Source organism: Chrysochloris asiatica, unplaced genomic scaffold, assembly GCF_000296735.1.
Source record: "Chrysochloris asiatica unplaced genomic scaffold, ChrAsi1.0 scaffold00014, whole genome shotgun sequence".
Lineage (NCBI taxonomy): Eukaryota > Metazoa > Chordata > Mammalia > Afrosoricida > Chrysochloridae > Chrysochloris > Chrysochloris asiatica.
In genome coordinates this window covers 21,601,357-21,619,999 of record NW_006408532.1, presented here as the reverse complement: position 1 = coordinate 21,619,999, position 18,643 = coordinate 21,601,357, and the positions used below count along the sequence as shown (strand labels likewise).

The 18,643-nt window shown below is 40.3% G+C and overlaps 1 protein-coding gene across 1 annotated transcript in view; it reads right to left on the bottom strand.

The window, feature by feature from the left end:
• Nucleotides 1-18,643, bottom strand: part of OSTF1 (osteoclast stimulating factor 1) — a 70,247-nt gene that overhangs the window by 19,899 nt on the left and 31,705 nt on the right. Inside the window, exons 2-4 of the mRNA XM_006834927.1 lie at nucleotides 17,249-17,295; nucleotides 5,094-5,144; nucleotides 1,999-2,062 (exon numbers count right to left, since the gene is read on the bottom strand). Coding sequence (XP_006834990.1) covers nucleotides 1,999-2,062; nucleotides 5,094-5,144; nucleotides 17,249-17,295 — 162 coding nt within the window. The remainder of the gene's footprint in view (nucleotides 1-1,998; nucleotides 2,063-5,093; nucleotides 5,145-17,248; nucleotides 17,296-18,643) is intronic.

The following is an 18,643-nucleotide window of genomic DNA, read 5'->3' as shown; positions in this document are numbered from 1 at the left end:
AGCCAAGCAATAAGGCAATACCTCAACAATTCATTGGACAAAAACATAAAAGAAAGCATTTGGTGTTCATTTTTACATTCTGTAAAAACACACTACTTTGAAGATACCGGAAAATAACTATTTTCCTATGTGTGTGCATTGGGTGGGAGTTGGGGGAGAGGGTTGTCTATTTCTTGTATTTGTAGAAAGGATAACCAGCATCCTTCTAAGGAAGGTCCATTCATTGCTGTCCAGAGACTGCTCTTCAAATGACACGTCCAGTCCACTCCCTCCCCACCATTAAGGAGACAATTCCTTGAATACAGGGAAAGGCAGGAGTAGTTAGAAATGCCTTGGTAGCACAGTGGTTAAAGTGCTATGCCTTTAACCAAAAGGTCAGTAGTTAAAACCCACTAGGTTTTGCTGGAGAAAAATGCAGCAATCTGTGTAGTAAAAATTTACAACCTTAGAAACCCTATGGGACAGTTCTATTCTGTCCTATGTGCCTCTCTGTGTTGGAATCAACTGGGTGGCAGTCGGTTTGGGTTTGGGGTTTGAGTGGTGGCTCAGTGGGAGAACTTGTGAAGGAGACATCCCCCTTCCCCTGCAATGCGTAACTCATGCTCAGCTACCACCTGTCGGTCCCTAGAGGCTTGCATGTTGCTATGATACCAAACAGGTTTTAGTGGAGCTTCCAGATTAAGGAGGACTATGAAGAAAAGTCTCGCAATCTACTGCCAAATGCCAGCCAATAAAAACCCTATGAATCACAATGGTCTGATCCCCTTGTGCATGGCATCACCACAAGTTGGGGGTGCTTGATGACTGCTAACCACGTCAAAGAAGCGGAGACACAGATTAGCATGGTCAGTGTTGGAAAAGGAATGCCACGTAAAGGTATATCCTGGATTACAAAGATTTAGAAGGGCACAGAAACACTGAAACATTTAAGTCCTCCTCACTGAAGAATAGTCCTGCCCTTAGACCAGAGCAGATGAGGCTCCATACTTTGAAGTACTTACTGTAGTACTTTCTAAATCCCCCTCCACTGCTTAAGGAGTTCTGGTGGTGTAGCAGCTACAAATCAGGTTGCTAACTCCAGGGCAGGGTCAGCAGTTTGAAACTACCATCCACTCTGTGGGAGAAAAAGGAGGCGTTCTGCTCCCGTATAGATTTACAGCCTCCAAATTCCTATGCAGGGTTGCTATGAGTCGAAACTTATTCCACCACATACCATCACCACCTTCACTCCGTGGTACCAGGTGTCTGATTCCAGCCCTGCTGGTCTAAGGAGTCATCTAATGCTAAAGTTGAAAGGAATCTTAGATGCAAAGGAAATCCAACCCACTTATTATACCGATGGGGAAATTGAATCTTAGAGGTAGCAGTCACATGTCTTAACCAAGTCCCCTGCTGGTAGGAAGTGGCAGAAAAAGGATTAAAACCCAGGGTCCTTGTGGATGAACCCTGTGCTCTTTTTACTTTTCTCTGCTATAAGTATTCTTCCTTTTGTCAGCATTAGTATATTTTGTCTATTTTATCTTTCAACTAGAAGCAGCTTCATGGTAGAGGCCAAGCTCCCCAAACTGACAGGAAGAGCATGTAATGACCAACATTGCCCCAACACGAATTAACAAGGAACTGAGTTCCTTCATTACAAAAGAAAAGGCAATTTAAAGAAACCACCTGTGAGATTTCATTTTAACAGTCAATAATAATAATAATAGTAATTAGGTCTAAGAGATGAAAGCAGTAAAATCATACACATTTTCTTGGAAGCTCTTAGTTTTTTTTAAGGTTGCTACATTCTTGAGAATGTGGCTTCTACAAGCCAGAGTCAGCCAGGGAACCTGGGATCCATGGCTATTTTATTAATAAGAGGCTCATGAATGGGGAAATGTCCTGAACTGGTAGTCACTTTGATTTCCCAGCTGTAGCAGCAGCAGAAGGACTTCAAGGAAGTGGAAAAATGAAAGCAAAGGAAATCTAGCCAAAGAAAGTCAGTATCACAATGCTTACCATAGTTGCTTGGAATCAGCCCAGTTCGGCCTTTGCAGGTTCCTTTCCACCAATTGGTATCACTCTAGTAGAAAAAAATTTTCAAAAGAGTCAAATTAAGTGGTATGAAATCCAGTGTACATTCAAATCACCTTTAAAACTATTTGGCTCAGAATGTACCTGGTCTGCAAAATGTGCACTGAGCCCTGGCCACATGATATCAATTCTTCACACTTCAATAAGGTTGGTCATTCCCCTTAGCACTAAATTACAAATGTACACACACCAACCTGCAACAAGTCAAATCCACTTCACCACAAAGCCGCAAAAAGTGGGGGGAAAAAAACAACACAAAAAAACAGATAATATGAAGACAGAACAAAACTGCATTTAGTTTAGACTAACTTAAGTTGTTATTTTTCAGTCTAATTTTTCTCTTAGCTCCTAGATATTTTTTAGGCGATGAGGAAAGCTTCTTTATTTCACCTTTATTTTCTTTGAAGGAAGAACAGAAATTTTTTTTTTTTTAATTTTGTGATAAAATATATGTATTTTTTAAATTTGCCATTTGAACCAATTTTGCATGCACAATTCAGTGATGTTAATTACATTCCCTGTATTGTTGAACCTTTACCACTATCCATTTCAAAATGCTTTTAATCACCCTAAACAGAAACTCAGTACCCTTTAAGCAGTAATTCTCCATTTCGCTCTCCTTCCAGTTCTCCTGGTAATCACTAATACACTTTTATCTCTCTATATTTGCCTATTATTGCTATTTCATGTAAGATCTTACAATATATATATTTTTTAATCTGACATTTTTCTTCAGCATGGTATGTATTTTCAGGATGCATATATGTCATAGCATGTATCAGAACTTCATTTCATTTTATGACTAACTTCCCATTGTATGGATATATCATACTTTATTTATCCATTCATCTGCTGATGAACACTTGAGTTGTTTCTTCCTTTTGGTCATTATGAGTAGTGAAATAATGAATATCAGTGTACTCTGGGAACAGGGATAACTTTTTATTATAAAAAAATTAAACCTACACAAAAATAAAAAGACTAGTATAATGAACTTGCATATACCCACTTTCCAAACTATACAAATCATTTATACATTCCCAATTTAGTTTTATGTATACTCCTATCACAGTTTACCTCCCCTCCAGGATTATTTTGAAATAAAACAAATTCTAGACTTTGCTTGATTTCATTTGTAAATATAGTTACACTCCTCATAAAGTCCATTCAGGCAAAATCTGAGTGCATAAGGAGCTCTGGTAGAGTAGTGGTTACGAATCGGGCCATGAACCTTAAGGTCAGCAGTTTGAAACTACGAGCTGTTCCGCGGGAGAAAGATGAGGCTTTCTGCTCCTGTGAAGATTTACAGCCTCAGAAACCCTGTACAGGGTCGCTATGGGTCAGAACCGACTCCATGGCACATAACTACCAACCACGATACATCTATGGTCTCAACCTCAGTAAAAGCTATTATTATATTAAAAATTTGAGGTACATAAAATGGTTTGTAATAACAAATGGGCACTAGTTTATGATGCACATTAAAACATTATTGTTATTACTGTATTCTTATGTCAAAGATGTTTTATTGTATCTGAAAGTGTTTCTGTAATACTTTTTATGCATAGAAAGGCATACCACGACAAATACTTAACTGACTAATGTTAGATATGAATTATACTTTACTGCTCCAGCTATATAAAATTTGATTTAAAGACAGACTTAGGAATAGAATTTATTTGCAATCCAGGGACTGCCTGTATGTAATCTGGAGTTCAGTGAAAACACTGACTTCCAAGAGGACCTACTGGGCCAGTTAAATTCAAGGCAGAGAGGTCAGCTTAGGTGGCTACAGTGGCTGCTTTTTGAGATTCCGAAGGAATTGATAGATGACCGTGGGGCCTTGTTAAGAAGAATTTTTAAGAAAATTGTCATATGCCTAGATGAGACAAAGGCCAGGAAAGTTGCCCCAAGGAATAGTTTTCCAACACAACACACTTGCTATTCTTCAAGAGTAGCAAGGGCTGTCCTATGAGAATTTCATCGGAAAACCTTACCCCATCCACCCTCCATCTATGATCTTGCCCTTTCAAACTTTTTTTTGTTCCCCAAACTCAAAGAACATTTAAAAGCAACATGATTTGAGTCCCTCAAGGATGCCAAAACTGTTGTGTTGAAGTGGTGTACATCGAAGCAACAAATCCTTCAAGGAGAGTTGGTAGTGGTGGTGGTTGTGTGCCGTGGAGTTCGTTCCGACTCATAGTAACCCTATACAGGGTTTCCGAGACTGTAAATCTTTATGGGAGCAGAAAGCCTCATCTTTCTCCCACGGAACAGCTGGTAGTTTCAAACTGCTGACCTTGCGGTTCACAGCCCAATTCGTAACCACGCTACCAGAGGTCCTTTAGAAAGATGAAAATTCTTCCTTGAGAAATGTACAGATCTAGATGGAGCATATGTCAAGAAACAACAGCCTCACATTTTGATAATTTTTGTTTAACAAAGGTTTGTATGGTTTTATAGCAATACTTTTAAATGTACCCTTCCTTGTATGTATGTGTATAATCTATCCTCGCACCCTTTCTTAAGCAAATAAGAGCTTCATATACAATTTCATTACACCTCGCTCTTTTCACTTTAGCAAAATATACTGAAGTTAATTATGTGGTGGAGTCCTGGTGTGGCGCTGCAGGAAAAGCAGTGGTGTGCTAACCACAAGACTGGTGGTTCAAATCCACCTACCCCTCCTCAGAAACCCTATATAGGATAGTTATGAGTCTGAACTGATTTGATATCACATGTCAACAATAACAATAAGAATATAGATATTCTTCCTTTTTTTGTTGTTGTTGTTGATATATTAAATTTTATTTATTTTCCTACTGATAGACCTATGGGCTACTTCCAGTCTTATGTTATTACAAATTGTGCAGAAACCAAGACTTGTGTCTATGAGTTTCTATATAATTGCCAGTATAGACCCACATTTAAATAATATACAGTGTATGACTACATAAAACAGTCTTATTTTGGATAAATTTTGTTCGTATGTGGTACTACAAAATGTTATACGGGCTTACCATGTCAGTAATATAGATAATATCCCCTTCTTCAAAGTACAATTCATCTGGCTAAAAGAGAAAATAAAGTTTTACTCCATGTGATTTTTAATAAACCAGAATATAATAATCATATATATTTCAAATCATACAATATTCTTACAGAAATGCATTTTATGTATTTAAATCAGCACACAAAATAAAATGTATGTGTAAGAAAAATAAAACATGTGTAATTGCATCAACTCTGACTCACGGCAAACCCGTGTGTGTCACAGTAGAACTATGGCTGTTTTAGATGCAGCTTGCCAGGCCTTTCTTCAGATGCATCTATGAAAAGTTTTGTTAGCAGACGTGTGAATTAACTATTTGTACCACCCAAGGATAAAACATTCACAGAATGTAGAATTTGTCTTTTGATGATCTTCAAAGAATTACACAAACAGCAAGTACGGACTACCAGACTGCTATGCATACACACGTATCTTATGCTCTTTCACCCTGAAAGAAAAACATTTTTATATCAAAATAAAATAACAATATAGCTTATTCCTCTTAGAAATTCCAAAAGGTAGTGTATATCTATTTTCCCAAAATAGTACTCTATTTTCTATATTTAAAATAATTATATTCTAGAATTAAAACCATGGGAAACAGGCAGAAACTTGGCTCTCTCCTAAGTGACTAGACTTCAATCCTTTAGTTTTTTTAGTATCAACATCTGCTATCTGCCTAGTTTGAAAAAGCCATTATCCTACCTCTTCTTGTCAGAGAGAAGAAAGATTTCATATAGGGGAGTAATTAATCCACAAGTGAACCACTAGAAAGGCTAAAGAGCATAAAGATTAAAAAATAAAAATTCCAAACAGTCTGAAAACCTTCAACAGTTCTGGGTTAGTGAATTACAGTAAGTTACCAGTTCAATCTTGGACCAACCAAGAGTCTTACAAACAAGTTAGGCAATTTAATTAAACATCTTCCTTTTCCCATCAGTAGATAAACACCAGCATGACTTTATGAGGATACAGTATAATGTTTACTGATAACAAACCTCAGATACCAGGAAATGTTTATGTTGTCATGTCGAATGAAAAATATAGGGCACAAAATATGCATGAAATATGCATGGAAACTTTCCCAATTACTCTATCATTGATATATATTATTATCATATATGATTTGACTACAGAAGATTTTTTTTTTTAAAGCCTTTCATGTTTTTGCATTACAATCACTGTTACATACCAATAAAAAATTATGCTATTCAAATAAATTCTTTCATCTACTCATTTCAAGAGCTAGATGAACCATTTCAGGAGGCAGTATAGAATCAAGAACTGATGGTATTGAAAGAAGATGTTCAAGCCACACTGAAGACAAAGGTGACTAACAAGGCTCCAGGAATTGATAGAATACAAACTGAAATGGTTACAGCAGTACATCGACAGGGAACTGCCAGAAGTTCAAGCCGGATTCAGAAGAGGACACAAGACGAGGGTTATCACTGCTAATGTCAGATGGATCTTGGCTCAAAGCAGAGAATACTAGAATGATGTTTACTTGTACTTTACTCAGTGTACAAAGGCATTCAACTGTGTGGATCATAACAAACTATGGATAATACTGAGAAGACTGGGTATTCCAGAACACTTAATTGTACTTATGAAGAACCCATATATAGACCAAGAGGCAGTCATTAGAACAGAGTAAGGGGATGTTGAATGTTTAAAATCAGGAAAAGCATGTGTCAGGGCTGTATCTTTTTTACCATATTTATTTAACCTGTATACTGAGCAAACAATCTGAGAAGCTGAACTATATGAAGAAGAACGTGGCATCAGGATTGGTGGAAGACTCATTAACAACCTGCAATATGCAGATGCTATTACCTTGTTTGCTGAAAGCAAAGAAGACTTGAAGATCAAAGATTAAATAAAGCATTCAGTATAGATTGCACCTCAATAAAAAAGGAAATGAAAATCCACACAACTTGATAATAAATAACATCATGATAAACAGAGAAAAGATAGAAGTTGTCAAAGACTTCATATTGCTTGGATCCACAAACAACACTCACGAAAGCAGCAGTCAAGAAATTCAGTGATTTGCATTAGGCAAATTTGCTGCACAAGACCTCTTTAAAGTGTTAAAGAGTAAAGATGTCACTCTGAGGACTAAGGTGGGCTTAGTCTAGGTCATGGTATTTTCAATAACCTTATATGCATGTGAAAATTGGACAATAAATAAGAAATGTCAGAAAAGAACCAGGCTTTTGAATTGTGGACCTGGAGAAGAATACTGAAACTACAATGGACTGTCAGAAGAACAAACAAATCTATCTTGGGAGAAGAACAGCCAGAATGCTCCATAGAAGTAAGAATGGTGAGGTTTTGGTCTCTCATTCTTTGGACATGTTGTCAAGACGGATCAGTCCCTAGAGAAGGATATCATGCTTTGTAGAGTAAAGGGTCAGTGCAAAAGAGGAAGACCACCAAAGAAACAGATTGATACAGGGATTGCAACAATGGACTTAAACGTACCAAATGTGAGGAAGATGGAGGACTGTTCAGTTTTGATCTGTTATACACAGGATTGCTATGAGTCCAAACAACACGATGGCACATAACAACAACTCATTTTTTAATTTGTTTACTTACTCTCAGTGGTGAATTAGGCAATAAAAATGACTCTTCACGGGTAATTTATAAAGCTTCAAAGCTGATCTACATTACTATAACTATTTCCTGAATATAAATGAAGACTACCAGCTATATCACATTTTAAGCAAAAACAATACATGAATATTCAGATACATTACGCATTTAACTATAAAAATTATCAAATGATTATTAATAACACTGAAATAAAAATGGTTTTGTTTCTTTGAAAAGGCAGAAATGTTTCTAAAGCATTTGTACCTTTTACTGTTTGCATTAGAAGCTAGAGCTACAAGGCCCTGGCTAGGTGCAAATGGTTTACATGTCCAGTTGCTAACTAAAAAGCTAGAGGTTCAAGTCCACCCAGAGGTGCTTTAGAGGAAAAGCCTGGCAAACTTCTTCCAAAATATCAGCAACTGAAAACTTTATGGAGCAGAAAAGTGACAAGAAGCTAGACAGGGCAGCAAGGCTACACACACAGACCCTCGACAACAAAGATACAGAAACCAAATGAAACGGAAGCAATCCTGGAACCCTGAGCTTCAGATGAAGGCATAGAGAAGCAGAATAAATGCTTATTAGGAGAGAGAATTGAACAGATGTGGCCAAAAAGTGTCAGACTGGTGATCAGTGCTGGCCGACTAGATGCAGCATGCACTTTCAAGCTTTTGTAAGCAACTTCAGTAACAAGACAGCATGCTGGCATTGTGGAAACATATGGGTGACTCATGGAGATAAAAGTGTGATTTTATCCTGTTCCCCATACTCCCCTGGTGACCAGAGGTGAGGCCAGCCCCACCCACATACACCTACAGGGAAGCTCCCACTCTCCCTGGGTTTAGAGCTGCAGAGAGGTGAGAGCCACAGTTATGCACACCATTAAAGGAGTTAATCCTGTTCCAGCGGGCCCTGCTACAAATCTGCAGAGTCAGCCCTGACTAGCCGTGGACTAGTACTCACTAGGAGAAGCAGCTGAACAGACGCATGGGGGTGGATGAAAGAGAGAGGAAACAGGTTATCTGTGCCAGCCAACCAGATACAACAAGGCCAACTTGAACGTTCACAAGCAGTTTTGAAGGCAAGAGGGCAATATACAAGAAGATGGATGTTGGCAAAAGAATGATAAATACAGGGAGTTATGCAAGGGTTAAAGGGGATGGAGGTAAATCGTGTTATATCCACAACCTTGAAACAACAGTGTTCTGTGAGTAGATACAGACAGATACATAGCCTGAAGGGGCATGGGAGGGAGAGTGAGAGTACACCCATAAGGTCTGAAAGAGGATATCTTATGTGGTATTAACTTTTGCTGCAAACACACCTATGAATGTGGTGAAGCATACAGAGGGCAAAATGATGAAAACTTCTTAAATATGATCAAACATCTTAAGGCATTGAGTACCTGGCCCTGGGGTTCAGGATCACAGTCTCAGGGGACACCATGGCCAACTGGCATAACATAGTCCATAAAAACAATGTTCTACATCTTACTTTGGGAAATAGCAACTAGGATCTTAAAAGCTCATGGGTGGCCATCTAACTGCAACTACTGGTCTCTCCATGTGCAGAAGAAAGAAGAGTGATGAAAACTGAAGATGCTTGGAATCAACTAGGTCAGTGGACATGTCAATGGAGCATGTGAACATCAGACACCACGACTCTGAGACCAGGAGAATTAGATGGTATCCAACTGTCACTACCAACAGCTCTGAAAGGGATCACATTAGAAGGTCTGGATAGATGTCAAAAAGAGGGCTCACTCTCTATCATCATAGCACTCCAGCTAGATAGAATGACCAGCCACTTTAATAGGAAGGTTAACAATTTTAACATCAATTGGCTATCTCTCCTTGAGAAGCACTAAGAGAGGCACAATGGTTACACATTCACCTGCTAACTGAAAGGTTGGTGGTTCCAACCTACCAGCCACTCTGCCAGATAAAAGCCCTGGTGATCTATTTCTACAAAGACTATAGCTTAGGAGACCCTATGGAGTAGCTCTAGTCTGTCCTATAGGGTTGTTATGAGTTGGAAACAACTGGACTCCACACAGCACGAGATAGGAGAGGGGCAGTGATGGTTCAATAGTAGAGTTCTTGCCTTCCATGCAGGAGACCTGGGTTCAATTCCTGGCCAATACACCACATGCACAGACACCACCGATGTGGTGGAAGCTAGAGTTTTGCTATGATTCTGAACAGGTTTCATTGGAGCGTCTAGACTAAGTTGAGACATTGGAAATCTACTGTCAAAACCCAGTCAATGAAAACCCTATTGATCACTATGATCCAATCCAATTGAGAATGGAGTTCCACGAGCAGAGACTGACTCAGTAGCACCTAACAACAAGGAATGGGAGGAAAGAATTAAAAAAGTGAACTAGTATAAGGAAAACAGAATGTATGGGAGCAATAGCATTTTTTGAGTAACTCTGAGTTCCCTGGAGGTTTGAAAATATTCAATGACTTAAGAAGATCTTTCCTATCTTATAGCCATCATGGGCCATCTTATTCTTTGCTTCACCAAGAGCTAACCTCACCAGTGTGTATGTCTTACAATAAATCGTCTTCAATAGTGCCTTCAGAGAAGTGAAGAAAATCAACTCTCTCCAAAAGTTTTAGCCTACTACTAAAATTCCAAGAGTCAAGTTTGCCTGAATTTCCATGCTGAATAGATCATTCATTCACCCTTGAAACAAAAAGGCAAAATATGAAAAAGCACCTTATGAAACAAAATGTACAGAAACACACACCGTAATTTGTCTTTCTCATAAAAAATAAAGCTGAGAACAGTTACAACTCTTAATGTCTTAAGTGATTCTTGTCCTTCGTGGTTTGGTAAAGTACACCATTTGGAAAATGTCACTGAGCACGGTCATTTCAAATACTTCTCAGTGCTGTGTTTCGGTTTTTAAATTAATGGTTGATGCTCAGAGGTGGTGTTTACCACAAGCCACCATTAGGTCAGACTTGCTTTTCAGTTAAGACAACAACAGGGTGGTCGATTGCAGCCAGCTAAAAGGAGGTCTTGCTATATTTTCATCCTGAGAAATGACAGTAGAGAGTTGATACTCTTTTTTAATCAATAGCTCCCAGACACACAATAGCATTACCTGTAAAATATCTTCTTCCAACAAAACTAGATGCAGTTTTCCCTAACCTAGCTATGGAGATGGGCTACCAAATTCTTCAGACTGTTGGCTAGAAGATAAGGTAGTTTTATGACTATAAAACTTTAGATAGATAACCTATAAGATTCACATTTTCTGTTAAAAAACCACCAGCAGGGCACTTAATGTAAAAAGATCTAGTTTTAAATTCCTGGCATCGCATTCATGGAACAGAAATCGGAAAACAGTGACACAATCTAGAAAGCACTTCTGTATTTCCAGCTTGTTCTTTGGTTTTTAACCACATTCCTCCTTTGCTGTCTCCTTGAAGAACCATAGAGGTTTCAGAACAAGTAAGTTGTTGGCCACTGGGATGTTAAAGGGATGAGTACAAACTTGGTCACACATATGTCCATTCAAAGGTATGCATTTTGTTGATTTATGAAAATATATCTTTCAAGGATGGTTTGAGAAAAATTGTGATATAGTTTAGAAATTCTTCAGATTTGTCCATTTGGGGTCCACAAAAATGAAAAAAGAAATTAATTAAATTCTCTATAGAAATTTTAAATGAATAAATATATAGTGTTTTGGAGACCTGGTATGGCACTGTGGGATAATACACTGGACTGCAAGGTCGGTTTGAACTGCAAAATGGGCAGTTCAAATTCACCAGCCACTGCTTGGAAACCTCATATAGGGTTGCTATGAGTTGGAACCAACTCCATGGCACTTAACAACAGCATGTAGTGTTTTACTATGTGGCAGGAACCTGTCTGAACATTTACAAATATTATCTAATTTAAACCCCGCCCTCCAACAATCCTATGAAGAAAAACCAGTTGCTGCTGATTCCATTTCAACTCATAGTGACCCCGTATGTGTCAGAATAGAACTAGGCTCCACAGGGTTTTCAACAGCTAATTTTTCAGAAGTAGATCACCAGGACTTTCTTCCAAGTACCTTTCATTTACTGGCCAAGCACTTCAACACCACAAAACCCCAACAACCAGGGATTTCACAACACTCTGAGGTAGGTGCTATTCTCACCACCATGTTACAGTTGAGGAACTAGCCCATATAACAAGTACAGGGTACAAGACCACTATCTATGCTAGTTCTCATACTGAAGGGTGCATGACCAGGTTTAAAGAGAGTAGCTGGGGAAAGTCCCTCCCAGAAAGTAGCAGCATAACAAAGGCTGCAGCCGTACCTTACACTTGCAAAACCCGAATGACCTCCTTTAATTCTCACAACAAACAACCCATTAGGCAGGGCTGAGTCGTGGGTGGGTCGTGGGTATTATCTCCATTTCACAACAAAGGCTCAGATGTTGAAGAACTTACCCCAAATTACACAATGAATGGGTAGAGGGTTGGGCTCCTACCTTTGGATTCCAACTCCAGAGTTTCTTCCTCTGCATGTTGTTGTTAAGTACCATGGAGTCAGATAGTGACCCTGTACAGGGTTTCCAAGGCTGTTAATCTTTATGGGAGTAGAAAGCCTCATCTTCATCCTGCAGAATGGCTGGTAGTTTCAAACTGCCAACCTTAAGGTTAGCAGCCCGATTCCTAACCACTGCGCTACCAGAGCTCCTTGTTCTGCATAGGGTACTGTAAACCTAGGGATGCTCAGCCAACAGTTCACCAGCAAAGTCCTGCCAGCTTCCCTTTGGAGATCAATACACCTCCAGCACACAGAGAATGATGAGAACATACTTGGCCCATCAGAGATCTTCACCAGCCTCTTCATCCAGGCCACCCAGGTCTCTGAAGGATGCTGTTATTGGATATGGACTTGTTGTTGTTGTGATGTGTTGTGGAGTCAGTTCCAACTCATAGCGACCCTGTACAGGGTTTTCGAGGCTGTAAATCTTTATGGGAGCAAAAAGCCTCCTCATCTTTCTCCCACAGAACAGTTGGTAGTTTCGAACTGCTGACCGTGAGGTTCGCAGCCTGATTCATAACCACTACACTACCAGAGTGTTGTTGTTAAGTGCCATTGAGTCGGTTCCAACCCATAGCAACCCTGTATAAGGTTTCTGAGGAGCAGCTGGTGAGCTTGAACTACCGACCTTGCAATTCAAAGGGCTTTGCAGTCTGGTGCATTAACCCACAGTGCCAGTATGCTACCAGAGTAGGGGGTAGGATAAGAATTAAACAAGACTGGACCACACCAGGACTATTTCATCTTCAAACAAGAATGTAAAATGGGTTGGCACGAAGATCCCGGAGCCACAGCTGTCCAGTTTTCTATCTGTCCAGTGAATCGGCAATGCTGAAGTCATCATTGTTGCCCCCACCTCTATAGGGAGAACAGTAGCCACAAACTGGGCCCCAGACTCCCCGAGGAGGGTGCAGCACCTGTCAGTCACAGTCCCTCTGAATTCAGCTCAGTCCAGCAATCTTTCCTGGTTCCAATGACTTGAAGGAGGCCAGGTCAGTTTGGGATGTAAAGTGCTATATTCACCTCTCTAGAGAATATGGCCACTGTTGGTGGGCAGAAAGAACAAAGAGCTCCCAGCATTGTTAAGAGAAAGCTTCACTCAGAAAAGGAATTTAACTCAGCTCTGAGAATGATATTCAAAATACTGAAATACTGGTACAGCCTGGGTACTCAGCAGACATGATGTGCCCTCAGAGGAACTGGAGGCTTCCTGTTCAGCACCATAGTACCCCTTAATAGATGGCTGTTGTTGTTGTTGCTGTTACGTACCATGGAGTTGGTTCCGACTCATAGTGACCCTGCATAGGGTTTCCGAGGCTGTTACTCTTTAGGAGCAGAAAGCCTCAACTTTCTCCCACAGAACAGCTGGTAGTTTAGAACTGATGACCGTGAGATTAACAGCCCGATTTGTAACCACTACACTACCAGAAGATGAAAAGGGGTACAGTGTGGGCTACTAATGACCAACAGGTACATTCAGGATGAACTGGTGCCTTGGGACCAAGGGTATTAAGAAATACAATTCTTTCTTCTCTCTTCCTCTAACATCTTATTTTTGCTGCTGTTAAATGCTGTTAAATGAATGTGTTAAATGTCTGCTTTTTCCTATGCTTTCAATTCAATGCAACTAAGATAGCACTGCACTGCTAACCACAAGGTCAGAGGTTCAAATTCATCATCTGCTCCTGGGAAATGCTATACAGGATCACTATGAGTCGAAGCCAACAGAAAGGCACTCAGCAACAAGATAACAAAGCAGTAGAGAGACTCCATCCTGGATCAGAAATGGGGGTAAATCAGTCACTGTATCTTCTAATAGTAATCATGAAACACAAACCAAATCTACTGCCATGAAGTCAATTCTGACTCACAACAAACCTATATGAGGTTTACACACTCATCTTTCTCCCAAGGAGCAGCTGGTGATTTTGAACCCTGGACATTTCCGTTAGCAGCCAAACAAAGCCTAAGCCACAGTGCCACCAAGGCTCCTTCATTATAACTACTATTTTCATGTTACAGGCAAAACAAAATAACTGAGGCACAGAGAGAAGTGAGGAAAGTCTCCTAAAGTCACACAGGTGCTAAAGTCAGAACACTGTCTGTGCTAGTGTAAAGTCAGAACGCTGTGCTCTGCTGCCTCCGTAGACACTGTGCTAGTGAATAGAACTGCAGAGGTGGGGAAGTCTTTATGCAAGAGGAGTATCTGAGCTAGAGATAGACTCGATGTCATCAGTCCAGAAAGGGATCTCAAATGGGCTGTTGCCGTTAAATGCTGTCAAGTCGATTCCAACTCATAGCAACCCTGTATAAGGTTTCTGAGGAATGGCTGGTGAGCTTGAACCGCTGACCTTATGGTTCAAACCAACCTTACAGTCCAACGCATTAGCCCATACTGTGAGCCAAATCTAAACTAGATGGTCCAAGAAGGAAAGAGAGAAAAACGGCTGGAAAGATGGGCTGGTCTGTGGGGCACATATCCTTAGTTAGGTGATGGGGTTAAAACAATATTTTAAGGAAATCAGTCTGGTTGATATCTGTAAAGTTAGTAACGACACAGGTGGTGAGGAACCAAAGAAGGAACAGGGCAGTGAGAAAGGACAAAGGTGATGAGCAATAGGAGTCCTGGAGAGGTGCTGTAGGATAAGCACTGGACCGTCAGGTCAGTTTGAACTGCAAGGTTGGCTCTAATACTTGCTGCCATTGACTAGCATCACCAAGTGACAGTATTTAAATATTCATCTCACTCCAGCGTCACAGCAGAACAGTTAATATTATTCTCATTTTCAAATGAGTTAATCAATGGTAACAAAAGACTAAGTGAATTTACACTGCGAGTAAACAACAGACTTGGGATTTGAAGGCTGGCCCTGGGCTGAACCCATTGAATCAATGGAACCATTTTTTTCTGTGCCACCGTTTTAGAGCCTTTAACTTTGGGGGACAACAGGGTACAGTGTAAGTCCAGACAACGCCAACAGCAAGCTGGCTACTGCAGAGGTTAATGGAGAAGAGTCAATGACAGCTGGTTTCTGTCTCCTCTGCCTGTTAGCTGTCTGCCAGACACTCTGCTTCCACTTTTATTCTTCTAGACTGTTTTCCATGCCTCAGGTACACTGAGTCTTCTGTACCCAAAACCCTCCAAAGGGCTTCCTACCTTTGTTGTTGTTATTAAGTGCCATTGAGTCGGTTCTGACCCATAGAGACCCTGTATAGGGTATCTGATGAACAGCTGGTGAGCTTGAACTGCCAACCTTGCAGTTCAAACAGCTTTGCAGTCTGGTGCATTGGGCAGCACATAATACAAATGAGATCCTTGTTGGGTCCTTCATGATCTGCCCTTCCTCTGCCCTGTCACCTGAACTCATCTCTTACCTTCCTCTCCCTGATTGCTACTTAACAAGCCACGCTCCTCTTCCTATTTCTAAAACTCACCAAAGATGTTCCTTACACATCATTTCCCTGATATACACAAGACTCCCTCCCCATCACTTCCTTCAGATCTCTAGTGATGTGTCACCTTTATAGCACAGCTATCCCTAAATACCTATCAAAAACATCACACTCTAAGTTCCAGGCTGGGAATTCCCTCCATGGCTGATAACTCCCTCTTTGGGTGATCAAGTGGAAAAATATGCATCGTACTCTATGCAATGAAATATACAACTCCTGGAATATAAAACTAGACCCTTCGTCTATCTACCATGCAAAGAGAGAGGGTATGCATGAAAGTTCATGATGGAAATTTTCCTATTGTATGCCGTCTTTAGTAAGTGTTGCCAAAACAATAATGATAATTAACACTCTTCCTTCCCTTCACTGACCTCTTTGTCCCTTACCCTCTATACCACTTAGAAGCCCAACAGCCGCCTTCCTTTGTCTGTTTACTGTTGTTCTCTCCTCACTAAGCTATAAGCTCCATGAAATCATCCTTTGTACTATCGCCAACATCTGGCCCAATGCCTAGTATATACGAAAACCCAAACCAATCTGCTGCCACAGAGTCAATTGTGACTCAGAGCAACCCTGTAGGACAATGTAGAACTTAGAGCTTCCAAGGCCTCATGGAGTTTCCAAGGCTATAATGGAGTCCTGGTGTACTACTGTAGGATAAGCACTAGACAGTTAACCACACAAGGTCAACAGTTCAATCCCACCAGCCGCTCCTTGGAAATCCTATGAGGTTGAACTGACTCAACGGCATTTGAAAACATGTTTACAGAAACAAACTGCCATATCTTAAACATGGTGGATTTGAACTCCCAACCTTTCGGTTAGCAGCCTAGTGCTTAACCACTGTACCACTAGGACTCCTTATCCAACACATATTAAGTGTTTATTACAGAATGATTAAGTGAGTAGATTTATGAACTGACTACAGAAACTATATCAACAGGAAGTTCATGCAACAGAAACTAAAGGGCTCTGAGAGGTTGGTCGTTAAGTCAGCTTGAGGCAGAGGGTCAGGGGGTGAAGCAGGGAATGTTAGCTACAGTGAGAAGAGTCAGAGAGAGGATGACTAAGACACAGTCACTTGGTGACCAAAAGAAGACACTGCCACTACATTGGTGGAATCAGCATAAGACAGACACATGACTTTGTGAGGGGGAGGATATGAAAATTCCCCTGGAGTTTAGCTTTTAAATCTATGTCTGCAGTGGGAAATGACCAGGTAGTCACTTAAGAGCAATGGGCTTTTCAGAGTCCCTGGATGGTGCAAATAGTTAATTCACTCAGCTACTAACAAAAAAGTTGGAAGCTCATGCCCACCCAGAGGCACGTCAGAAGGAAAACCTGCCAATCTACTTCCATTGCAAACCCTACAAAGCGCAGCTCTATTCTAACACATATGCCGTTCCCACTGACTCAAAGTCCACTCAATGGTAACTGGTTTAAACAAAGATGGAGATGACCATTTAAGTCAATGGCATTGTCAGTTTAAAAGTTAAAAACTGAATACTTACAGTTCTGGGTTCAAATGTATACAGAGCTCTGAAGACTTTAACTTGTCCTAAAAGAGAGGAAGGGGCATACAATCAATTCATTCATTTCTGAATTTGCTCTAAATGACATTATTCATTCCAACCCTCAGAATTCCCTAATTAAAACCCCTTGTGAGAAATTTATTTTATAATTAAGTGCTTTCTACCTAGAAGGTATTTTTAAATTGTGTTAAATGAATAATAAACACACTACTTTGCTTCCTCCTTTCTAGTAGCAAGAGTTACAGAATTCATCATACTTACCTTCTTGTCACACAAATAGTCTCTCCAATCTTAAATATAAAAGTGAGCATCTTAACACAAAAAGATACTAACGTGGCAATCTCCAGTGTATGTTGTCTCGTGGCTAAGAGCCATCAAGTCAGTTCCAACTCATAGCAAACCTGTGTAGGGTTTTCTGAGGAGTGGTTGGTGGGTTTGAACCATTGACCTTGCAGTTAGCAGTCCAGTGCTTTTCCTACAACGCCACACCAGGACTCCTTTTAGTATTCTTAAATGAGTGGCTTAGGAATTTTTTTTTTTCCCCCAAAACAAAGAAAAAAATACCATGGAAGAAAGAAGTACCTCTATGAGGAACATGTGATTCCAGAAAGTCCCAAGATAAATAAGAGGGTGTAATAACTAAGCAAAGAGAAAGTATAATGGATTTGCCTCCATTATACTAACCTTTCTGTATATGTTCTTCTTTCGAGTTTCCATAACCCTCTGTGCCTGAGCTCTCTACTGCTGCGGTAACAGAAATGCCACAAGTGGATGGCTTTAACAGAAATTTAATCTCTCACAGTTTTATTCTCTCAAATCAGTTATGACTCATAGCAACTCCATATAGGTTTCCAAGGAACGGCTGGTGAGTTTGAATCGCCGGCTTTGCGGTTCAAACCAACCTTGTGGTCCAGTGCTTATTCTACAGTGCCACACCAGGACTCTAGGAGTTTGAACTCAGAGTACCAGCTCTTGAGGAAGGCTATCTCTGTCTCCTGGTCCTCATTGGTTCTCAGAGCAGCAACCCTCAGGTCCAAAGGATGCCCATCACTCTCTGGTTTTTTCTTGATGATCGTAGGTCTCGTTCTCTCTGCTTGCTTCTCTTTTCTCTTAAGATAAAAAGTGATGCAGGTCTTACCATAGAAACCTTGTAAGTCCGTCTTCTGCCTATAACTGATTGGAATACTTAAAATGGGGACTACAACGTGCCCAGTGAAGGAGGCTTCCTGTGGATCCTCTGCAATACATAAGACTATAGGTGGAAGCCTGAACCACACCCAGATCTCCAGAGATGGGAAATTCCCACTTGAAAGGACAAGCAGACCAACCTGGAGTGGCTAGAAGAACAGAAGATACTACTTGAAAGAAAGACCT